General features: G+C 47.8%; 1 protein-coding gene across 2 annotated transcripts in view; it reads left to right on the forward strand.

Annotated features, from left to right (window-relative positions):
- Window positions 1-15,107, forward strand: part of RCOR1 (REST corepressor 1) — a 119,578-nt gene extending 104,471 nt beyond the window's left edge. Inside the window, exons 9-13 of one of the 2 annotated variants that reach the window (XM_027120631.1) lie at window positions 5,458-5,505; window positions 6,051-6,128; window positions 6,355-6,412; window positions 7,045-7,274; window positions 10,943-15,107. In XM_027120631.1, the coding sequence (XP_026976432.1) occupies window positions 5,458-5,505; window positions 6,051-6,128; window positions 6,355-6,412; window positions 7,045-7,274; window positions 10,943-10,984 (456 nt within the window). In that variant the 3' untranslated portion in view covers window positions 10,985-15,107. The remainder of the gene's footprint in view (window positions 1-5,457; window positions 5,506-6,050; window positions 6,129-6,354; window positions 6,413-7,044; window positions 7,275-10,942) is intronic. The other variant, XM_027120632.1, reaches the window with a different exon arrangement.
- Window positions 15,108-19,762: the final 4,655 nt, after the last annotated feature.

The raw sequence follows: 19,762 nt of genomic DNA on the forward strand, positions 1-19,762 counted from the left end.
GTGTGTGTGTGTGTGTGTGTGTGTGTGTGTGTGTGTGTGTGTGTGTGGCTCTTACTCAGCATGTGAGATCTATCCAGGTAACAGCCATACTTCTTGTTCTTTCTCATTGCTGTATAAATACCCAACAGATGATCCATTTTACTTTGAGTGGACGTTTGGGTTGTTTCCCGTTTTTGACTCTTACACATGATACTGATAGGAACGTTGTTTTCTGTGCCTCTGGGTGTGTTGTGGGTGCATCTTTGTTGGAGATAACACCTAAGAGTGCAGTTGTTGGGTTATCGAGTGTGCATACGACCGACATTAAAAAACAATGCCAGGGCTTCCCTGGTGGCGCAGTGGTTGAGAGTCCGCCTGCCAATGCAGGGGATGCGGGTTCGTGCCCCAGTTTGGGAAGATCCCACATGCCGCGGAGCGGCTGGGCCCGTGAGCCATGGCCGCTGAGCCTGCGCGTCCGGAGCCTGTGCTCCGCGGCGGGAGAGGCCACAACAGTGAGAGGCCCGCATACTGCAAAAAAAAAAAAAAAAAAAAAAACAATGCCAGACAGTTTCCCAAAGTGGTCACGTCACTTTACGTGAGTTCTGGTTGCACCACATCAGGATTTCCAACAGTTGTAGCACTGTTGACATTTGGGGCTGATAAGTTCTTTGTTCTGGGGGTTGTTCTGCTCCCTGTAGGATGTTTAGCAGCATCTCTGGCCTCGACCCATTGGATGCCAGTAGCGCCCTCCCCTCCACCATGCTGTGTGACCTCATTGTGGAGTTACGGGGGCGGTGGGGGAATGGTCTCATGTTTCCCATTCTGAGGGCTTCTTTTTCACTCTCTTAGTGGTATCTATCTATCTATCATTTATTTATTTATTTATGGCTGTGTTGGGTCTTCGTTGCTGCACGTGGGCTTTCTCTAGTTGCGGCAAGCAGGGGCTACTCTTTGTTGCAGTGCGCGGGCTTCTCATTGCAGTGGCTTGTCTTTGTTGCAGAGCACGGGCTGTAGGCGCACAGGCTCGGTAGTTGTGGCTCTAGAGCGCAGGCTCAGTGGTTGTGGCGCATGGGCTTAGCTGCTTCGCGGCATGTGGGATCTTCCCGGACCAGGGCTCAAACCCTCGTCCCCTGCATTGGCGGGTGGATTCCTAACCACTGCACCACCAGGGAAGCCCTCTTAGTGGTGTCTTTTAATGAACAGAAATTCTTAGTTTTAAGGTAGTCCAGTTTCTCATTCTCGTCTTTTATGGTTAGTGCTCTTTGAGTTCTGTTAAGAACCTTTCCTGAGGTCATGAAGATGCTCTTACACACTGTCTTAAAAGTGTTGTTTCGCCTTTTACATTTTGATATTCAGTCTACCTGGTAGTGTTTTTGTTTGTATGTTGTTACATGTAGGGTCAAATTTTTTTTTTTCATATGGATATCTAGTTTACCCAGTACTATTCATTAAAAAAGACTACCCTTTCCCTGTTGTAAGGCTGTGGGACCTTTGTCTTAAATCCGGTGTCCATTATGTGTATCGGTCAGGTTTGGAGTTCTGTTTGTCCATTCTTCACCGGTACTATATGGTCTTAATAATACATAATCATGAATGGATATGTGTGGTAGGAGAAGTCCTCCAAGATGGCTATTCCTGGCCCTTGTATTTCCATATAAAGTTTAGAATCACCTTCTCAATTTCCAGAATAGTAATTCTGCTAGAATTTTGATTGGGGTTGTGTTGAATGTATAGATCAATATAGAGAATTAACATCTCATGATCCATGAACATGATATGTCCCTGCACTTCTCTAGATGTTTAGTTTCTTCCAGTATTTTGTCATTCTCTATGAATAAGCCTTGTATTTCCTTTATTAGTGTTATTCCTACATGTTTGGTACATTTCTGGTGCTCTTGTAAAGAATATTGGTTTTTTTGTTTGTTTTTCTGGGGGTTTTTTGCGGTACGCGGGCCTCTCACTGTTGTGGCCTCTCCCGTTGAGGAGCACAGGCTCCAGACGCACAGGCTCAGCGGCCATGGCTCACGGGCCCAGCCACTCCGCGGCATGTGGGATCTTCCCGGACCGGGGCACGAACCCGCGTCCCCTGCATCGGCAGGCGGACCCTCAACCACTCCGCCACCAGGGAAGCCCCAAGAATATTGTTTTTAAAACGCATCCTTTCCTGATCATTCGTGCTTCATGTGAGAAATGGCTCCTCCTTGTCTTTTCGTCTGATTTTGTGTAAAAGTCAAACCCAAAAGTTAGCCGAGCAGCCCAGTGCTGCCCTTCCGTTAGTCCCCTCCCCCCGACCCCAAATGCAAGATGAATTATGGACTGGTGGCTCACTTTTAGTTCGTGCTGCCTTGGATTTGTCAATCTTGATGGCTGCCTTGGCAGGGCTGAGAAGAGAAGGGTGGGGTCTGTGGCCCCGGCTGTCCCCTGGTGAAGGAGGCTGCACAGACCAGGACCCGGCGCGCCCCTCGGAGTTGCGGGCTTGCGGCTGCCACAGCTGCATTCTAATCTTAGGAGAATCACTTAATCTTCCTGGGCCTCTTTTTTCAAATGAGATTAATCCTTGCCTGCCTGATCTTACAGGATGTGTGAGGGCGTGGTAGTAAGCTGCATCTCCGCTGGGAGAGCTCTGTGACTGGGGCTGGGAGCTCCTCTGTGCATTTCACCTTCCTCTCCGAGGGGCCTCAATCCCCTCTGCTGAGTGAGTTCCTGACGCTTGCTGTTCGGTGTCAATATGTCAAAGAAGGAAAGAGACCCTTTCTTCTACAGAGGTGTTACTGACTTTGTAGTATGATAGATAAAGAGGCTTTGGTTTTCAGAGCCAGGGCCAAGAGCAGGAATTTTTTATTTGAAGGTAGCTGCTCAGAGCTGACATTGTTGGAGAGAAGGCTCAGAGGCCGACTTACTAAGAGGTGAGGTCAGCTGTTTACTTTCCACAGCCTTTAGGGCTTCTGCCAGCTGCCCTTCAGATGCACGTGGCGGTCAGTCACACAGTGGGCATGCTATTCTGGATGCCCCCATGTCTGGTTGCTTGCCAGGGAAACCGTCATCCGATGAGGACAGGAAACCTGACTAACAGCAGCTCAGACAGCGAAGGGTTTATTTTTAACAAATAACAAGAAATGCCAACCTCAGCGATTGCTGGCGTTAGTCCTCCGTTCAGTGATGCGCTCGGGGACCCGGGTTCTCCTGCCCCGCCGTTCTTGGCTTTTAGGCTTTTCGTCTTGCTTGTTGCCTCACGCTGGACACTGCAGAAGCCATTTGTCACCTTCGTGTCTGCATTCAGGGCAGTAAGAAGAGGGGGTGGAGGAAAAGCTTTTGCTTTCCCAGAACCTCCTGGAGTTTGTGTGGCAGGGCTTTGCAGCCCGGCTCCTCCTAGCGCTGAGGAAATCGTCAGCCGCTGTCAAAGATACAAGTGAGAAGGGGGCTGGGAGCGGCCGTCAGGTTAGCCAGCAGACACCGCTGGTTGCATCAGGTCTTTCCGGGTGGAGAGAATGAAATGGTCTGACCTTAGAGAAGAATCACTAAATACCCAATAAAATAGGAAAAAGAAAGTTGTGTTCAGCCAGGAGCTCTAGGTAAGGCACCAGGCCAAGTCAACTGCTTTTTTTGTTTTTTCTTTAAATGCTGGTTACTTTTTGTATCCTGTTTCTTATCCAGCTTGTTGCCACTCTGGCTTCTTTCTGATTGGCATGATGCTGGCAACTAATCCCTATTCTTATTCTGATGAGTAAACATTGGACATTTGCTAATTTGTAAAATGATTAGGAGCAGACACGTAGGTAAATGAAAATATAGAGCTAACTTTTAGTTCAGAATCTGTGGGTGTTTTACCTTGTAGCCCCTCATTCAATCTCAATGCTGCTTTATCCATTGATTTTAGAGGGAAAATGTATGTGTTGAACAGGTTGGAAAATGCCTGTTACTTAATCACTTAATCACAATGCGATACACACACGCGCACACACACACACACGCCCAGCTTTGTAACATACATATATATATATATATATATATATATAAAACTAGCTAGAAGGAAGAGAGTAACTGGAATGCCAAGGGGGAGGGGATGGGTTGGGGGGGGGACATGAAATTGAATATGTGTTCTAGTGGGCATACCCCTGACTTTTTTGTGTGTGTGTTCTAATAAAACTTTATTTATAAAAATAGCCAGTAGGCTGGATTTGGTATGTAGGTCATCGTTTCCCAACCCCTGCTATAAATGAAACAAGGTTTACCATGAATAATAATTATAAAGCTCCGTTATGTCTAGACCCCTGACTTTTGAGAATTCGCTCATTCCCTGTCAGAAGTTTCTAGGCCTAGTTTTCGGAATTCAGGGAGCATAATCCGAGTGCCTTGCAGTATTTTGTGGGTATTTTGTGGTTTGTTGGTAACCATGAGCTCTGAGAAGAGTCTAAGATTGTGCTGTTCAGTGTGGTAGCCACTTGTGGTCTTTAGATTTTAGTTCGGATTAATTAAAATCGGAAAAATTAAAAATGTGACTCCTCGGTTGGATAAGCCACTTTTCAGGTGCTTAGTAGCAGCGTGTGGCAGGTGGCCGCCCTGTCAGGCAGCCCAAGTTCAGAATATTTTCATTATCAGAGAGAGTTCTGTCAGCTTATGCTGGTCTGAGAGCTTGGAATTACTTACTATGAGTAAATTTCAAGTATTTTCTTCTGATCTGTACCATTTCAAAATAAACTAAAACAAATTTCAGTAAAGCAAGGTCCTGGTTTTTGGTTTTACAGTAGAGTGAATTTTGTGCATGTTTCCAGTATTTTTCTTTTCAGTTGTTTTTATGTTCTGATGTGGCATCGTTACAAAAGATGTGGAGTAGACTGTATTTCTGGCAGACTTTGAGGCCCTTGGTAAGGGCAGACAGGGTCAATTTCTGGTCCTTAGAAGTGCTGGTCTTATTTACTTGCCCACTGGTCCCATAGCATAGAAAATTTTTCCTGTACCACCCCTCCCGACCCCTTAAACCTTTTAGAAGAAGTAAAACAAAGGAGGAAAGGATCTGTGAAACTGGAAATCTATGAAATGTAAGTCATCAAAAGTGGGGTTTTAAAAAATTGTATAAGTATAAAAAGTTTTTTTTGAAGAGGAGAGAGATTTACCACCATCTCCACTCGTCTCCCACCCCTTCCCTATCTCTAAAATTTCTGCTTTTCTTCTTTTGCCTTAATAGGATTTCTGCTTTCAAGGGCACCTTCTGCTCATGAATATTTTTGATGTTTTACTTGGGAAAATGAACGTGTTCCTCTGCTTGCTTTCTTATTTGCTCAAGTGATTATTCAAGAATGAAAAATGATAGGGCCAGAGTTCCCCTAGTGCTAGGCACAGAAACGCCCCTCTGCTTAGAGTTGAGAGAAGGGCCCCCTCCTGTGACCCAGCTTGCTCAGGAGCGAGTGCAGAATTAAAGAGCAGCTGTGGAGTGATTGAGTGGTTTGTATTTATTGTTTGTGTCTTTCTTTTGATTAGGCAAGGACAGTGAAAGGTCCAGTGAATCAAAGCAAGAATGTGGGAAAGGTAATTTGTGAGAAAATGAAGTTACTGTTGCTCAGAATTAGCCTTGTGGAAAACTGACATACTGCTTTCTTTTCTCCTCCCCGTTAAAGAAGCCTGCAGGTGGGGCTTCTGCCCTTCGTAGCGTCCGTGCGGGGCTCGGGGCTGTGAGGCTGTCCTGCCTTCACTCTGCCTGCGCTCTTTCTTCAGCTCAGCTCTGTGTGGTGGGAGCCCAGGCACTGTCTTCTGTGTCAGGCTGCAGTCGTGCATTCTGTGGCCCCGGTCGCCTGTGCCGAGCTGGTGCCTTAGGATCGTGTGCGCAGGCGCCTTTTTACCACCAACCCTTCCGTCTTGGTTGTCTCTTGTCCGGTGCCCTAAGCAAGTCAATTAAAGAACTTAGTGAGCTGCTCTCAAAGGATACCATAGGGACCTCAAATTTGGGCTACCTTACAGGGTAGGAACTTCTTTCCTCTTGGTTTTTTGTTTCTTTTAGCTTTCTCAGTTCTCTCTTCTTTTCATACCTTTATAAAAGTGTTTCATTTTAAAAATGAAAATCTTCTTTCCCTTAGATTCAGAATATTAAACAGACGAACAGTGCTCTAAAAGAAAAACTTGATGGTGGAATAGAACCATATCGACTTCCAGAGGTAGGATTATGTTAACATCATCTTTGAAGTCACACTTGAGTTTATATGTTTAAGAATTTACTGTCTGTGTCTCCAGTACACATCTCTTAGAAGGAAAGGTGTAGATATAACTTTATAAACCTAGTTGATGTTAAAATTATGATGTGAGAAAAAGATTCATTAATCCTCATAAGGACATACTCATCTCTAAAGGTAGTATGCTAATAGGACTCATTTGAATACCCAGGTCATTCAGAAATGTAACGCACGTTGGACCACAGAGGAGCAGCTTCTCGCCGTACAAGGTAGGAGGAAGTTCTTATAAAATAAAGGTTTAGGAACAGCAGTCGCTTTCAGGAAAAAATTACACCCCATCCTGCTCCCAGCACATCATTCATGTTGAAACAAATTCTTGGAGGATTACGTCCTTCTAGTGGGCATCATTTTAGCTAAATTACTGCATTCTCTTTGGGCTTTACTTTTTTCCTTTCCCACGTCTCACAAGATGTAAAAATTAATCTGGAAGCCTCCGTGTTTAAAGGTGTATTTCACTTTAGCAGCTCCTCGTTGGGTTCTGAGTAGTCAGGAAGTACAACTCGCATGTTGGGGTTGTATGGTTGGAGGTGTTCTAGTCCTGGGGACCCTGAAGAGGCCAGTGTAGGATGTCCATGGCATAGAGTAATTGCTGGGTGACTTCAGTTACCATGCGACATACGTCAGGGAGGTACAGACCCTGCGTGACAGGGTCACACGGAGTGTCTCTGCCAGTCATCCACACTGGACTCTATACTACTTTTTTCCATTAGTGCGCTAAGATAGTACCTGCTGTTGAAAGCCTCTATGTTTCCTTATCTGGATAAGGGGTAAGTCTCAATTGTGTGTGTGTGTGTTTTATTATTTTTGTCGTGTTGAAAAAAATGCTTTCTTACATCCTTAGCCATCAGGAAATACGGCCGAGATTTTCAGGCAATCTCAGATGTGATTGGGAACAAATCAGTGGTACAAGTGAAAAACTTTTTTGTAAATTATCGACGCCGCTTCAACATAGATGAAGTTTTACAAGAATGGGAGGCAGAACATGGGAAGGAAGAAACCAATGGTCCCAGTAACCAGAAACCTGTAACGTCCCCGGATAATTCTGTCAAGATGCCTGAAGAGGAAGACGAGGTAAGTCTGAAACAGTTGATCTCTGCCAGATTCATACTCAGTTCTCCAGTTAGTGTCTTCATTGATGACCTTTTCCAGCTGCAGAAATACTGTTAGGTTTCAGCTATGTCAGTAACTTGATTTTTACCTGTAAATACCATAATACATGTGTTGACTTCAGTCACTTTTTGGTCACTACGTATATTATTCACATTTTAATTTCTGGACAAATTCTTAATTCCATCCTGGTTTCCTCCGGCCACAAAGTATTCCACATTACCAATATTTCCTTAAATACAATGACAGCTTTGCCCTAAAACCGTAAGTTAGAAGTGCCTTGAGTATCAGTAAAGCTCAGTCGTGTGAAATGTGCTGTCATCTCCTGTGAGGTTTACGAGCGCACCGGGGAGTCTGCAGGTTCCTGGTCTGTCTGCTTCCACGTCCGCTTGCCGTGCTGCTCTTTGGGGCTGACCTGCTGGAGTACTGATGGGGACACTTGTAGGTCCTGGGTTGCATGGAGGCTGCCATCCTGGTCGTCTCCTAGGTGGTGGCACGGGTTTCATCAGCCCCGGGCAGCGGAGGTCGGGATGGGGGAGATTGTGGAGGCTGCCCCTCCCTCTGCACGTTTACCTCCCCCCTCCCCCCACCCACGGATGCTGAGGCAGGGCTGGGGGCCAAGAGTTCATTGCTGCTGCCTTTAACATTTGCATTTGCTCACTGACATGGCAATTTAAGGGTTAATTTGCTTATCACTTTCTCATCAGCGTCTTCCCCAAATGAGGCAGGAGTGGTTTGGAGTTACCTCTTTTGTATTGCCCATGCTGCCCTTTTCCCCCCGGGGGAGAGCCGTGTGAAGAGGACACCCAGCGAGTGGCTTTTGCAGGCCTGTCAGGAGATAAACACTAGTTCTGTTAAAATTAGACTCGTTAGAGCCTTCTACCAGAAAATCTTTGTAGTTAAGTGTACAAAACCTATAGTACTGACAATGTGAGTGGGGTCCTTGAGTCACACCCAGGCACGGCCTGCCCATGGAGCAGGAGAGCACATGAGCACAGCAAAGGTGTTTTTCTCTGTTGGCAGTGATTTTTGTCTGTGTGCTAATTTCCCCTTTAGCAACAAATTAATTTCCCTGAAGTCCTGGACTCAGTTTAGGAAGCGCTGAAAAGATGAGGATTACTGGGGAAAGAACGTCAGAATTTGCGAGAGTGAAAGCTTTCTTCGCAGTATGTTTTCTGACTTAAGTCCCAGGAAGCAGAAATAATAGGAAACTCAGATTACCTGCCTCTCAAATTTAATCAAAGCCAGCTTCAGCAGGGTTAGCATAAAAAATGAGATAGTAGATTTAGGACCCAGGGTCATGATTTTCTTAGGCCTGGCTCTTTGACTGACTGGCTTAGGCTAAGTCAGCTACATTTTCCTCGTTTCTTGTTGGTCCAGAAGTTCCATCCTTCATGGTCCGCTTGCGGTGCTGATGGCACATCAGAGTCCCCTCAGCCTGTCTGCCTGGCTCGGCCATAGCTGGCCTCCCCCGCCCAGCAGCACGTCTTCTCTCTCTCTGATGGCTGATGTTCCCTGTGTCTGTTTACCCAGCCTTCTCTTCAGAAGGAATGGGATTATCTAACTCAACCCGAATATATAATCTTTATAGCTCCTTTAAAATTTTTTCACTTCTTTAGTCATTTAAAACTAACTCACTCTCTCTCTCTCTCTAACACACACACACACACACACAGACGTGCACGCATGTGCATGCCTATATTTCCTTTTCTTTATCCCTTTTTATTTATTTTGTTATTTTATACATTTATTTTATTTTATTTTTATTTTTGGCTGCGTTGGGTCTTCGTCGCTGCGTGCGGGCTTTCTCTAGTTGCGGCGAGCAGGGGCCCCTCTTCCTGTGGTGCGTGGACCTCTCAGTGCGGCAGCTTCTCTTGCTGCGGAGCACGGGCTCTAGGCACGCAGGCTTCAGTAGTTGTAGCTCGCAGGCTCACTAGTTGTGCTTCGCGGGCTCCAGAGCACAGACTCAGTAGTTGTTGTGCACGGGCTTCGTTGCTCTGCAGCATGTGAGATCTTCCTGGACCAGGGATCGAACCCATGTTCCCTGCACAGGCAGGCGGATTCTCAACCACTGACCCACCAGGGAAGTCCCTCCCTTTCTTTTTATGTTTCTTATGGTACCAGCCCTCCTGCTTCACCACCCTGGTTTTCTGTTCTCCATATGTTAGTTTGCAGAAAGAAATTAATCTGTAAGGACCAGCTGCTTCTCTGTGTCCACGAAGGGCCTAAGGGAACTGGTTAATTGTCTGTCTGATCAGTGCTCAGAATTTAGTGTCCTTGTAATTTCCCATTCTTGTTTATCCTTTGGAATCCAGCTGCTGAGAAAGATGTCTGCTGGTGTCCTGCCTGCCCTCGGGTTTTATGTATTTATGCAGTACAGACAGGGAGGAGGCCATCAGATTTGAGAAGTTCTGGAAACATAGCGGTCTGGCAGCTGCGGGCTCTCTTCCTTCAGAGCTAAGGAGGGAGAGCAGCCCAAGAGGGTTGAGCTTTTGAGACTCAGAGTTCTCTGGGGTGGCCAAGGATAGAGTATGGGGAGGTGTCAGAAAAGCACAGAGGGATGCTAAAAGTGACTGAATTGGAGATACACATTCTCGCTTAAAATTATAGAGTGATTGAGTGTGTTACTAGTGAGGAGAAATCTGATTTGACTAACGGCCGTTCTCATAAATTGGGATTTCACCTGAAGGCGCAGCTGCTTTCAGATTCTGGACTCTTATCTCAGCTGTTTCCTTAGAAGTAAGACACCACGGGGGTAGCAGTGAGCTCTACGACTTTTAGGCTTGGGTCTGGAAGTCAGTCTTAAAAAATGAGAGTAGAGAGTTAAGAAATGCCTTTGAAGCTTCTAAGGAGATCCCGTGATCTTTGGTATCGTCTGTACCCCAGCGTGTTCTGGTGGCTGTTTGCTGAACGGGGCAGGCACCAATGTGTACCCTACGGCGGGTCCTAGGACACCTGAGTGTTGCTGTTTGCCGGGCACTGTGCCGATATGCCCTTTGCAGGGATTCTTATTTAATCCTGTGAAGTAGACATCGTTATTATGTATATTCTGCCGATGAGGAAACTGAAGCTCAAAGAGAAATGATACCTCGTCCAAGGACACACAGCTAGAAAGGACAGAGCCAGGATTTGAACCCAAGACACGTGGCCGCAGGGGCCACACTCTCGCCCTCCGTCCGCCCGCCTGGCCTCAGCACAGGCATTGCCTCGGGGCCCTGTGTTTGCGGGGCAGGGTGGGTTGGGCTGCACCAGACCGGAGTTAGCAGTTTATATTGTTTACCTGTCTTTTTTTAAAGTAAATTTATTTATTTTATTTTTGGCTGCGTTGGGTCTTTGTTGCTGTGCACGGTCTTTCTCTAGCTGCAGCCAGCAGGGGCTACTCTTCTTTGCGGTGCACAGGCTTTTCATTGCGGTGGCTTCTCTTGTTGCAGAGAACGGGCTCTAGGCGCGCGCACGGGCTTGGTAGTTGTGGCTCACGGGCTTAGTTGCTCCGCGGCACGTGGGATCCTCCCAGACCAGGGATCGAACCCACGTCCCCTGCATTGGCAGGCGGATTCTTAACCACTGCGCCACCAGGGAAGCCCCCTATATTGTTTACCTGTCTTTGATTCTGCTTTTTCTCCTCTTCTCAGGCTGCTTCTGTTCTTGACGTCAGATACGCATCTGCCTCATGAGAGACTCTGGTGGCTTTGAGCACTTGGTATGGACGACTGTGTTATCCAGGATTCAGGTATCACAAGACATCACCTAGCCATCTGCATCACATCTCTGTGGACAAGCAGCTATTACCAAAAAGGCATACACTTCCAGTCCTGTGCTACATCTGCCTTAATTCTCTGCTCGTTCCTCCGTGTTGGCGCCACTTCCCGGAGAGCTCTTTGCGTCTCTCGCTCTGCCTAAGTGAGGGGGGTCCCATGGCCTGCCCGCCTCCTGCGACCCTGGGGACCACTGCCTCAGTCGGAGCCCCGGCCCACCAACAGCAGCTCTTCCCCGTCGGCGGCTTCAGAACAGGTAGTCGACTCGGAAGGCGTGACTCTGTTCCTGCATGGCCTGCAAGCTCTACTTTGTGCATAATGTAATTTTCAGAGTAACTGTGACCCCATTGGCCTTCTAGGAAGTTTCCCTTGTTCTTTTCTGCGGCATCCACCTAGGTGATATCATGCTTCTTTGGAAATCACGATATATTGGCAGACTGCATCATAACCCTGATCGTGCCAGACAGCCTGACGCAACTCATATTCCCCAAATGTCGGTGTGACTATGGTTTATAAATCCAGTTGGCCGCGGCCTCTCCCTCCTCCCTTCCCGCGAGGCAGGAAGCTGATCCGCAGCACCTGTCCTTGGACACTAGCTCAGAGGGAACGTGGACGCAACACTTCGTGCCGTCAGCTTGCAGGTCGTCACGCCAGGATGGGCGCCACCCTGTCTGTTCCTGACCCCCCACCCGCACCACCGCCCGACTCCAAGAGATTTGGTCTATACCACTGTACCTGGTGCTTGTACATTGGAATTGGTGCCTTCTCCTTTTGGCAACCATGTTTTCAACCCTTTTTCTGTTTCGGTGTCTTATTTCTTCTTTAAAGTTTATTGCTTGCCAAAGATGACATCACTGAGATTAGGAGACAGGGGAGAACTTGCTGCAGGTTCTTGACAGTGTGCAGATTTTAAATGTCAGGTTAGGGCAATAATAAAGGGTATTGGAATAGCTGGTGATGGTTTTATAAAAGCTACATGCTGTTTGTTCCCCGTCCTGTTGGTATGCCTGGCCTTTCACATGTCACTCCACATAGCCTCTGTGTCCGTCATGTACGGATGTGACCACATGAGCACCATCCTCTCTCAATATTATATCGATAGTACAGGACAGAGACGTGATCAGTTATTGGCTCTAGTGAGACCAAGATGGAAAGAAACAGTCTGCGAAGTGGTATGTAATGCCTCTGGTTGGACTGGGAACAATTACAAATGTTTAATAAATGTTTAAAACTTCCATAATCACTTTTATTCTCTTGCTAGACCGTGGGCTCTTGAGGGGTTGAGGGTAGACTGCGAGGTGTGCTCTAATGTGACCCATTCCCCATCCCACAGTTGGTTCAGCCTGCACTAAATGTGTTGAAGGAGCTTTTTTGTTGTTGGTTTTTGCATCATTTAAATATTTTTTGTGCTTTCAATACCAAAAAGAAAAAAAAATTGCAGATGCTTTAAGGCATAAACAGAATTCTTAAGAATTTGAAATATGCAATTAAAATTTGATGTGTTTTGCCTCCCAAGCACCTTGGCTTTTTTTTTTTTTTTTTTTTTTTTTTAAAGTCAGCTGGTTTTCTCTTCAGGAAGAGGTCAGCAAGGAACCTAGATTGTTTGGAATTGTACTTCTTTTTTTGAAATCTGGAGAAAGGTCATTCGAAAGGGGAGTGAAATGGGACTTTGCCGGTTTTCGACACTTGTCCCTGCGAGAGGTGTCTGTTGATCACGAGCTGGTGAAGAAGAGCGTGAGAGGGGCTAGGGGCGTCACAGCTCGCCGCGCCCACCTACACGGGCCGGCACGGTAACACTAGTCACAGCGTAGGGCTCATTCTGTTTTCATCATGAGCCTGCTGCGTAATTGGAAAATGGCAGGAAAAACGTGGGTAAGAGGCGGCATAAGTTTTGCACGTCGCTTAAAGGGGACACTAGGCCTGAAAGAAGATTTCGCTTCTCCTTGCTTCTTCTCGAGACCTCCTTCCTCTTAACGGAAGCAGTAGGCAATTTGCTGCAGTGGTTTCCCTGCCAGTTGAGCTGCTGTTCCTCTCTTCACCCCAGGCTATTTTCCTTAAGAATCGATCCCCTTTGGCAGTGCTTGAAGGTTTGGTGCTGGGTCCTGTGTGGCACGGCAGGCATCCCAGCAGTGCCAGGCCTCTGTCTGTGCTCAGACATCCCCTTACCTGGTTCCTGACACCAAGTGGGCCCCAGTCCCGGAGAGTCACGTGCTGGAGTACTTGCTCTCACAGCAGCTGAATTGCGGCTTTCTCTCCGAGGGGGAGGGGCATGTCGCTTTCACTTGCCAGAAGGAAAACAGGCAGTTTGTCTTTGCCCAAGGGCCTTCATTGTAGTCTCATGCGTAAGAGAGCACTGTGTTTTAAACCGTTTCATTACACTGTCTTTGCAATGATGTTGTAAATGCAAGAAATCACTTAGCTTTAGAAGCCAAGTGATTTGGTCTTATTTTACGGGAAGACCCTTTTTAACATATCAAGACTTCGGTGCATCAGCAGGCTGTGTTTGGATGTGTAAGGGGGACACAGTGGCAACTGCTTTGGATGCAATGTTCACTTAAGCTTTGTCTTCTTAAAAATTATCAATGTGAATGTCATAATTATATATATTTTTTGTGGAAAATTTCTCCTAAGTATAAGTTATTGTGCAAAATATAGTACCATTGAAGCAAATGATAGTTTAACTTTTAGTTTAGAAATCCTAAAAGATATAAGTTGTATTGCATATGCATTAAAAGTTTGTTTTATTTAATTTTATGTAGATGTGTAAAGTGTTAGGTAAAATTTTTTTTCACGTATTCATTTAAACACCTTGTTACTTGAATATTGTGTTGACTGGTCATAAGCAGTGATGGATTCTGTAATATAGGTCTTTTAACCAGGAAGCAGCCCTGCCTCAGTTGTGCTGATCAGGTGAGCAGTGGTGCAGGTCGGTGCTGGTGTCAGCAGGAGCCTGAGGTTAGTGTGACCCCCTCCGCGCCCCGCTTCCCCCGTGTCGTCTTGGTACATTCGTGCCTACCAGACACCAGGTCCTCAAGGTGGCTTTTGATAGTCATAAACCTCTAATCAAAAGATGAAAAAGAAAAAATAGTTGAGTTTTAAAAGCTTACTGTGGTGGGCTAATTAAGCAGTAGTTTTCTGTGCGTATAAAGTTCTCTCAACCATCACACACCACTCTAAGTGTGCTCGTTGTCACTTTAAATTTCAACTATGCCCTATTTTTGTCCTTCTGAATATCAGATGTACTATTGGTATAATTACAGACCAAAAATAAGCCAAATAGTGCATTACACTAACTGGATCCCTTCTTATATGAGCAAAGGACGGATGGAGCCAGCCCACACGAGAGCCTCATTTCTCTTGTCTAGCCTGATCTAAATCAAGTGACCCAGGATTCAAGCTTTTAATACCAAGTGAAACTTGGCCTCAAGTTGACTCAAGGTGGTTAGCTAATTTGAATCTAGTGATCTTGTGCAATGCTCAAAAACAAATACTCTTTCTGCCACTCCCTGGATCTCTGCAGCTTTCCCTACTTACAGTAAAGCACAAGCGCAGTAACGTCGCAGTGCAGCAGAAGGAAGGTCAGTATAGCCTATGCATGCTGTGTGGTACTGAGTGTTTACAGCCCTCTCCTCAGCTCACGTTGATACTGGAGCGGATAGTAGTCCATTACGTAGACTTACCAACTTTGCTAAGTGCTTTTTAGACTGCTTAAGAATTTTTCAAGATTTTAAAAGATGTATAAGGTTAAGTTTGCAAATATAATGGAAATGCTGTATATCTTTTGAAGTGATAAAAATCCATGTTGGAATTTTAAAGAAAATATGTTGTAATAATGTTGTTGTAAGTAATATTTTAATGTCTCTTTTTGCCTGTTTTCTATTTCAGCACATCCATTGTGGTGAATGTTCATAGCATTATAATTGCTTAGCCATCAAATGATAACATTTGTTAGTAGAGATTGAAAATTTTATTTGTGAAATTCTGCAGAATTCATTTTTCTATTTCCAATATTTGCTGAAGTTAAATAAAAATTTTCAAGCCATTGATGTAATAAAATAGGAAACAAAAGAATTTTCTGACCCTCCACCCTCCATCAAAGCAATACCCCACCCTCATACGAAGTGGGTTTTTCCCTGCCTTTTTGCACTGGGCCTTGGGATTTCTGAAAGTGTAAATTCCCCAGAGCTGTGCCCTGTGGGAGCACACAACCAGGGGTGCTTTTGTTTTTAGCCTTTATCTCTACCTGAACTCCATTTTTATTTTATAATAAGCTTATGGTTGGGATCAAATCAAGGTACATAAGTTTGTAACGTTTGTGATAGTTGAGGGCTGAAATTTATAGGTTGGATGAGAGGAATTTTTTTCCCCGTTAGTGATTTTTCTCTTTTCTGGCCGACCAGGCTTGGGCACGTGGATGCTGGCCTCAGCACAGCCTCGGGACTGGCAGAGAAGAGGCAAGACCACCACCTTTGTTGCCTCTGGTCAGCCCAGTGGACACGGCCCAAATCTCAGCACCTCTCTGAGTAACGTGCAGAACACTTTCGGCATCCGTTGGACATCTCTGGGGCCTTTTTTAGCTGAAATGTAGGATTTGGTTAGATAACTACCATGTAAAAACCTGACTTCCAGGTCCAGCCTTGCCCAATACAGCATTTAAAATACGTAGATCCGGCCTCTGCGTGTGTGTGACTTCACGTAGCGTAGGCGGGCTTTAAGGGGCGCTTCTCGGAGTCCCTCGCCTGGCAGACTTGGTCATGGCGCTCAGTGTCCCAGGAGAGTGTGTCCAGTGCTGCCGGAGGGTCTGCGTGGAAGGGAGGGTGGGACCTGAGGGTGGCCCCTGGGAGAAGAGGTCAAAGGCTCAGAGACCTCAGAATGTGCCTTGTGGAGGTGACTCCTGGTACGGAACAAGGGGGAGCAAGTGCCAAGGCCAGAACCCTGGGCTTTGCTCCAGGAGATGGAGGAAGAAGGGAAGCCGAAGGGGCCCAGGAGGAGGGGCGGGGCTCGGGAGGTGGCCGTCGTCTGCTACTGGACGTCCGCTAGGATGCGCCCCGGGTTTGGGGGCTGTGTGGGCTTGGTCTTTCTTGACTTAGAAGAACAGTGAGCTCAGGGTAAAATGAGGGGTTACGGAGGAGCTGTGGGGAAGGCTCCCAGAGAGCAGTGTGGACCGCCCCGCGTGTATGAGCGGAGCATAGGACCGGCGGGAGTCGACTCATGGGTCCTGAATCGAGGGTACATGAGGAGCGGGGGTCCAGGCCCCCTTCCGGCGAGTAGGAAGGAAAGGACTCCCACGTACAGGTGCATCCAGGTCGCCTGCTGTGCCACATCTCTCATCATCCCGAGCCTGAGCACAGGCGCACATCCCAACCTACGCGGCAGGAGAGGGGCGGCAGCCCCGGGTGGGGACTCCGGATCTTCCCTGGCGCCGCCCTCTGCCTCCACCCGGCGAGTGCACGTACTGAAAATGCTGCACTTCCTGTTCTCCGTGCTCCCGTGTTCCCAGGGCCATGCTAGGTGCTGACTCTTGGAAGTGAGAGATGCATGAAGCATTCCAGGTGATCGAATTCCTTTCCTTCTTGGCAGATTGAAGACCGTGCTTGTTCCTCTCTTGCAGCTGCTTCGTGCTTGGGGCATCATTAGAGTCTAGACAAGCTCACGGGAGATCCTGAGTTACTCTTTGGCCCCGGGCTGGATGGAGTCCGTCTCCCAGGGCAGCGTGCCAAGTCTGCTTTCCTGCAGTTGCAGGCCTTAAAGCAACCCCTGGCCTTCCCCCTCTTTCAGCTCTCCCTCCCCGGACCATCTCATCCCCCACTGGGGCCTCTGCTTCACCTGTGGCCTGATAGCTGTCACACTGTGAGCCCCCGCCCCTCGGAGCTCACTCCTGTGTCCGTCAGTACCTCTAGATGATAGGTCTGAGACTAAGTTCCCTCCCCCACTCCTGTTTCTGAGTTCTCTTCCCTGCTGTGTGGCACTGCTATACCTTAGCTCATCAAACTAGAAACACGGGTGTCCCCTGCCTCTGAGAGCCCCCTCGAGCCTCCTTCTCCATTACGACGTCCGGTGACCGCTCAGGCCCCTCCCAGTCTCCTGGGCTGATGCGCGAGCTCCGAATTCATCTTGTCCCCGACCTTCCATTTTCCTTCTCTCACCCACCCCTCACCTCCCCACCGTAATTCGGGCCCTTTCCTGCTTAAAACGCTCCATTTGCCTTCTACAAAAACACACAACCCTTCATTCTGTCTTAAGCCATATGACATTCCTACTGCAGGGCCGTTCTCCGGGCTTTTCTCGGCCGCTACGCCTTCCCCCTTCCACGTGGCCCTACCCCCTGCGGCTCAGCCACAGCTGCTTCTCTGAAGTCCTGACCTCACGCCTCCACCTTCAGCAGAGGGAATGGGTCTCAAGGCTTCTGCCACCTACACCTCTGTGCACTTCCCTCTTCATACTATACTATAAAGAAACGATTTAAGTTTTCTATCCTTTTAAATAGGTAACCAGTGTACTTGGTATAAAAGGCAAACAGTGAGAGACCTAAGTTCCCCATCCGTGTCCTCCAGCCACCCGGCTCCCTCCACAGGCAGTTGCTGCTCTGGCGCGTCCTTCGAGAGAGGGTCAATACATGTACAAGCGTGCACGCTCACTTGCACGTGTGCAGATACTCATTTTTCCATACAAATAATATACAGCCACCCCTCGCCCCTCGGTATCTGTGGGGGGTTGGTTCTAGGACCCCTGCAGATACCAGAATCCAAGGATGCTCAAGTCACTTGTATGAAATGGAGCAGTCAGCCCCCTGTATCCTTGTGTTCCAAGTCTACAGGTACGGGGCTGACTGTACTACGTATGCCCTTCTTACCTTACCATTCTTACCTCGTTTTCTTACTTCACCTGCCAGTATCTTAGTGTTTCCGCATCAGGACATGGATACGAAGTTGCTTCATTCCTTTGCATTGGTTCCATGGTATCTAGTTATGACTAGATACAGTTTACTTAAACCACCCTCGATCGATAGTCACTGGAGTACCATTTGTCATACGAGCAGACTGTATCATTTTGCCTCCATGCAAGTGTAGCTGTAGAATACATACAGAGGATTAGAATTTGGGTCCAAAAGTCTGTCCGCTTTTACACTCGACACAGACTGTTCTCTGTCTTCCAGAGGGGTTGTACCAGTCTCTCCTTTCATCCGCCATGAATGAGGCAACTTGTTGCCCTGTGCCCTTCGCAGTACTGTGATAACTAAACGTTTTGATCTGAGGTGTTTTATAAGCTTTTTACGAGATCAGGACTGTCATAGTCATCTCGGTCCCCACGACTGGCGATAATAGCCACATAGAATAAAGAAATGGGGAGGTCTGGTGCGTTGAGGAAGAGAAGTGAATGCCTGCTGGCCCTTGTGCTTAAGGATGAAAGGCCCCATGATGGCTTATGATGGACGCCTGGGGGAGGGGGTGTGGGAGGGATGTGCAGCTGCCAGTCCCTGGGCATCCAGAGATGGAAGCGCTGAGGTCTGGGGTTTTCTGGGCTCTTGGCTTATTTCTTGAACTATTTGCTATTTTTTCTTGCCTAAGTACTGGGGGGAAAATGAATTCAAATTCAAGATCTGGTGCTTGTACGTTTGAAACAAGGTTGAAGAGCGCTCTGCGGATTCTGGTTTTCTGGTCCTCCATTTCTGCCCGCTCCTCACAAGCCCCTGCCCCATCATGTGAGCTGGGTGACTGAGGTGTGAGCAGACAGACGTTCAGGGTCCTGGCCTAGAGGTGCTGCGCAGACACCTTGCAGCTCGGACGCCCTGTGCTGGGCAGTGCTTCTCAGCTCTGAGTGATCTGGGGGCAGGGATCATCTTGCCTGGGGCGCTCTTGGAGAAGGTGTCCCCGAGGAGGTGACAGTTGAAGAGGGAGCGACAGCTAGTGCAGGTACCGCAGCAGACCCTGTGGTTTACGTGGGACGGGCCAGGCCCCCTTCAGTCAAGTTGAGGCTCTGTTTTTCCCTCACCGTCCACCGGAGGGTGTTGGAATTTCATGTGGTTCCATGGCGATCCTTGCATCAACCTGGTTTCCCACCCATGGCCAAGGCCTGGTGAATGTTCACGGCTGCTCAGAAACTTAGAGAAGCCAAGTTCCCCGGGAGGCACTGCAGACGGGCTGCTCCAAAGGCTCCCTTCTCTAGGCCGCCCCTGTTCGCAGTCAGGGACAGAGGGTTTGGGTGGGAGTCCAAGGACAGGAGGCGGGCTGAGCACGCCCAGGTGACTCTCCAGCTGGGGTGTATGTTAGGAACCCCCGGCCTCAGGTCAGGGCTGTCACTGGTGTCCCTGGACCTGTGGCCGGCGCTCGGCCTGAGGAAAAGCTTTGCTGGCGGGCCGCCTAGTCCTCCTTCAAAGACTCTTTGTGTAACGAAGTTATTTTGCATATGGTGGCCCATGGCACTTAATTGATTGAAAAGTAAATTCAGCAACAATTAAGTCTTTTTTTTTTTTTTCTTTTTTGGCTGCGTTGGGTCGTCATTGCTGCGCGCAGTCTTTCTCTAGTTGTGGCGAGCGGGCTTCTCATTGCAGTGGCTTCTCTTGTTGCGGAGCACGGGCTCTAGGCGCGCGGGCTTCAGTAGTTGTGGCACGTGGGCTCAGTAGTTGTGGCTCACAGGCTCTCGGGCACAGGCTCAGTAGTTGCAGCACATGGGCTTAGTTGCTCTGCAGCATGTGGG

This window comes from Aethalodelphis obliquidens, unplaced genomic scaffold (genome assembly GCF_003676395.1).
Source record: "Aethalodelphis obliquidens isolate GAN/ISIS:26980383/991018 unplaced genomic scaffold, ASM367639v1 scaffold21, whole genome shotgun sequence".
Taxonomy (NCBI): Eukaryota; Metazoa; Chordata; class Mammalia; order Artiodactyla; family Delphinidae; genus Aethalodelphis; species Aethalodelphis obliquidens.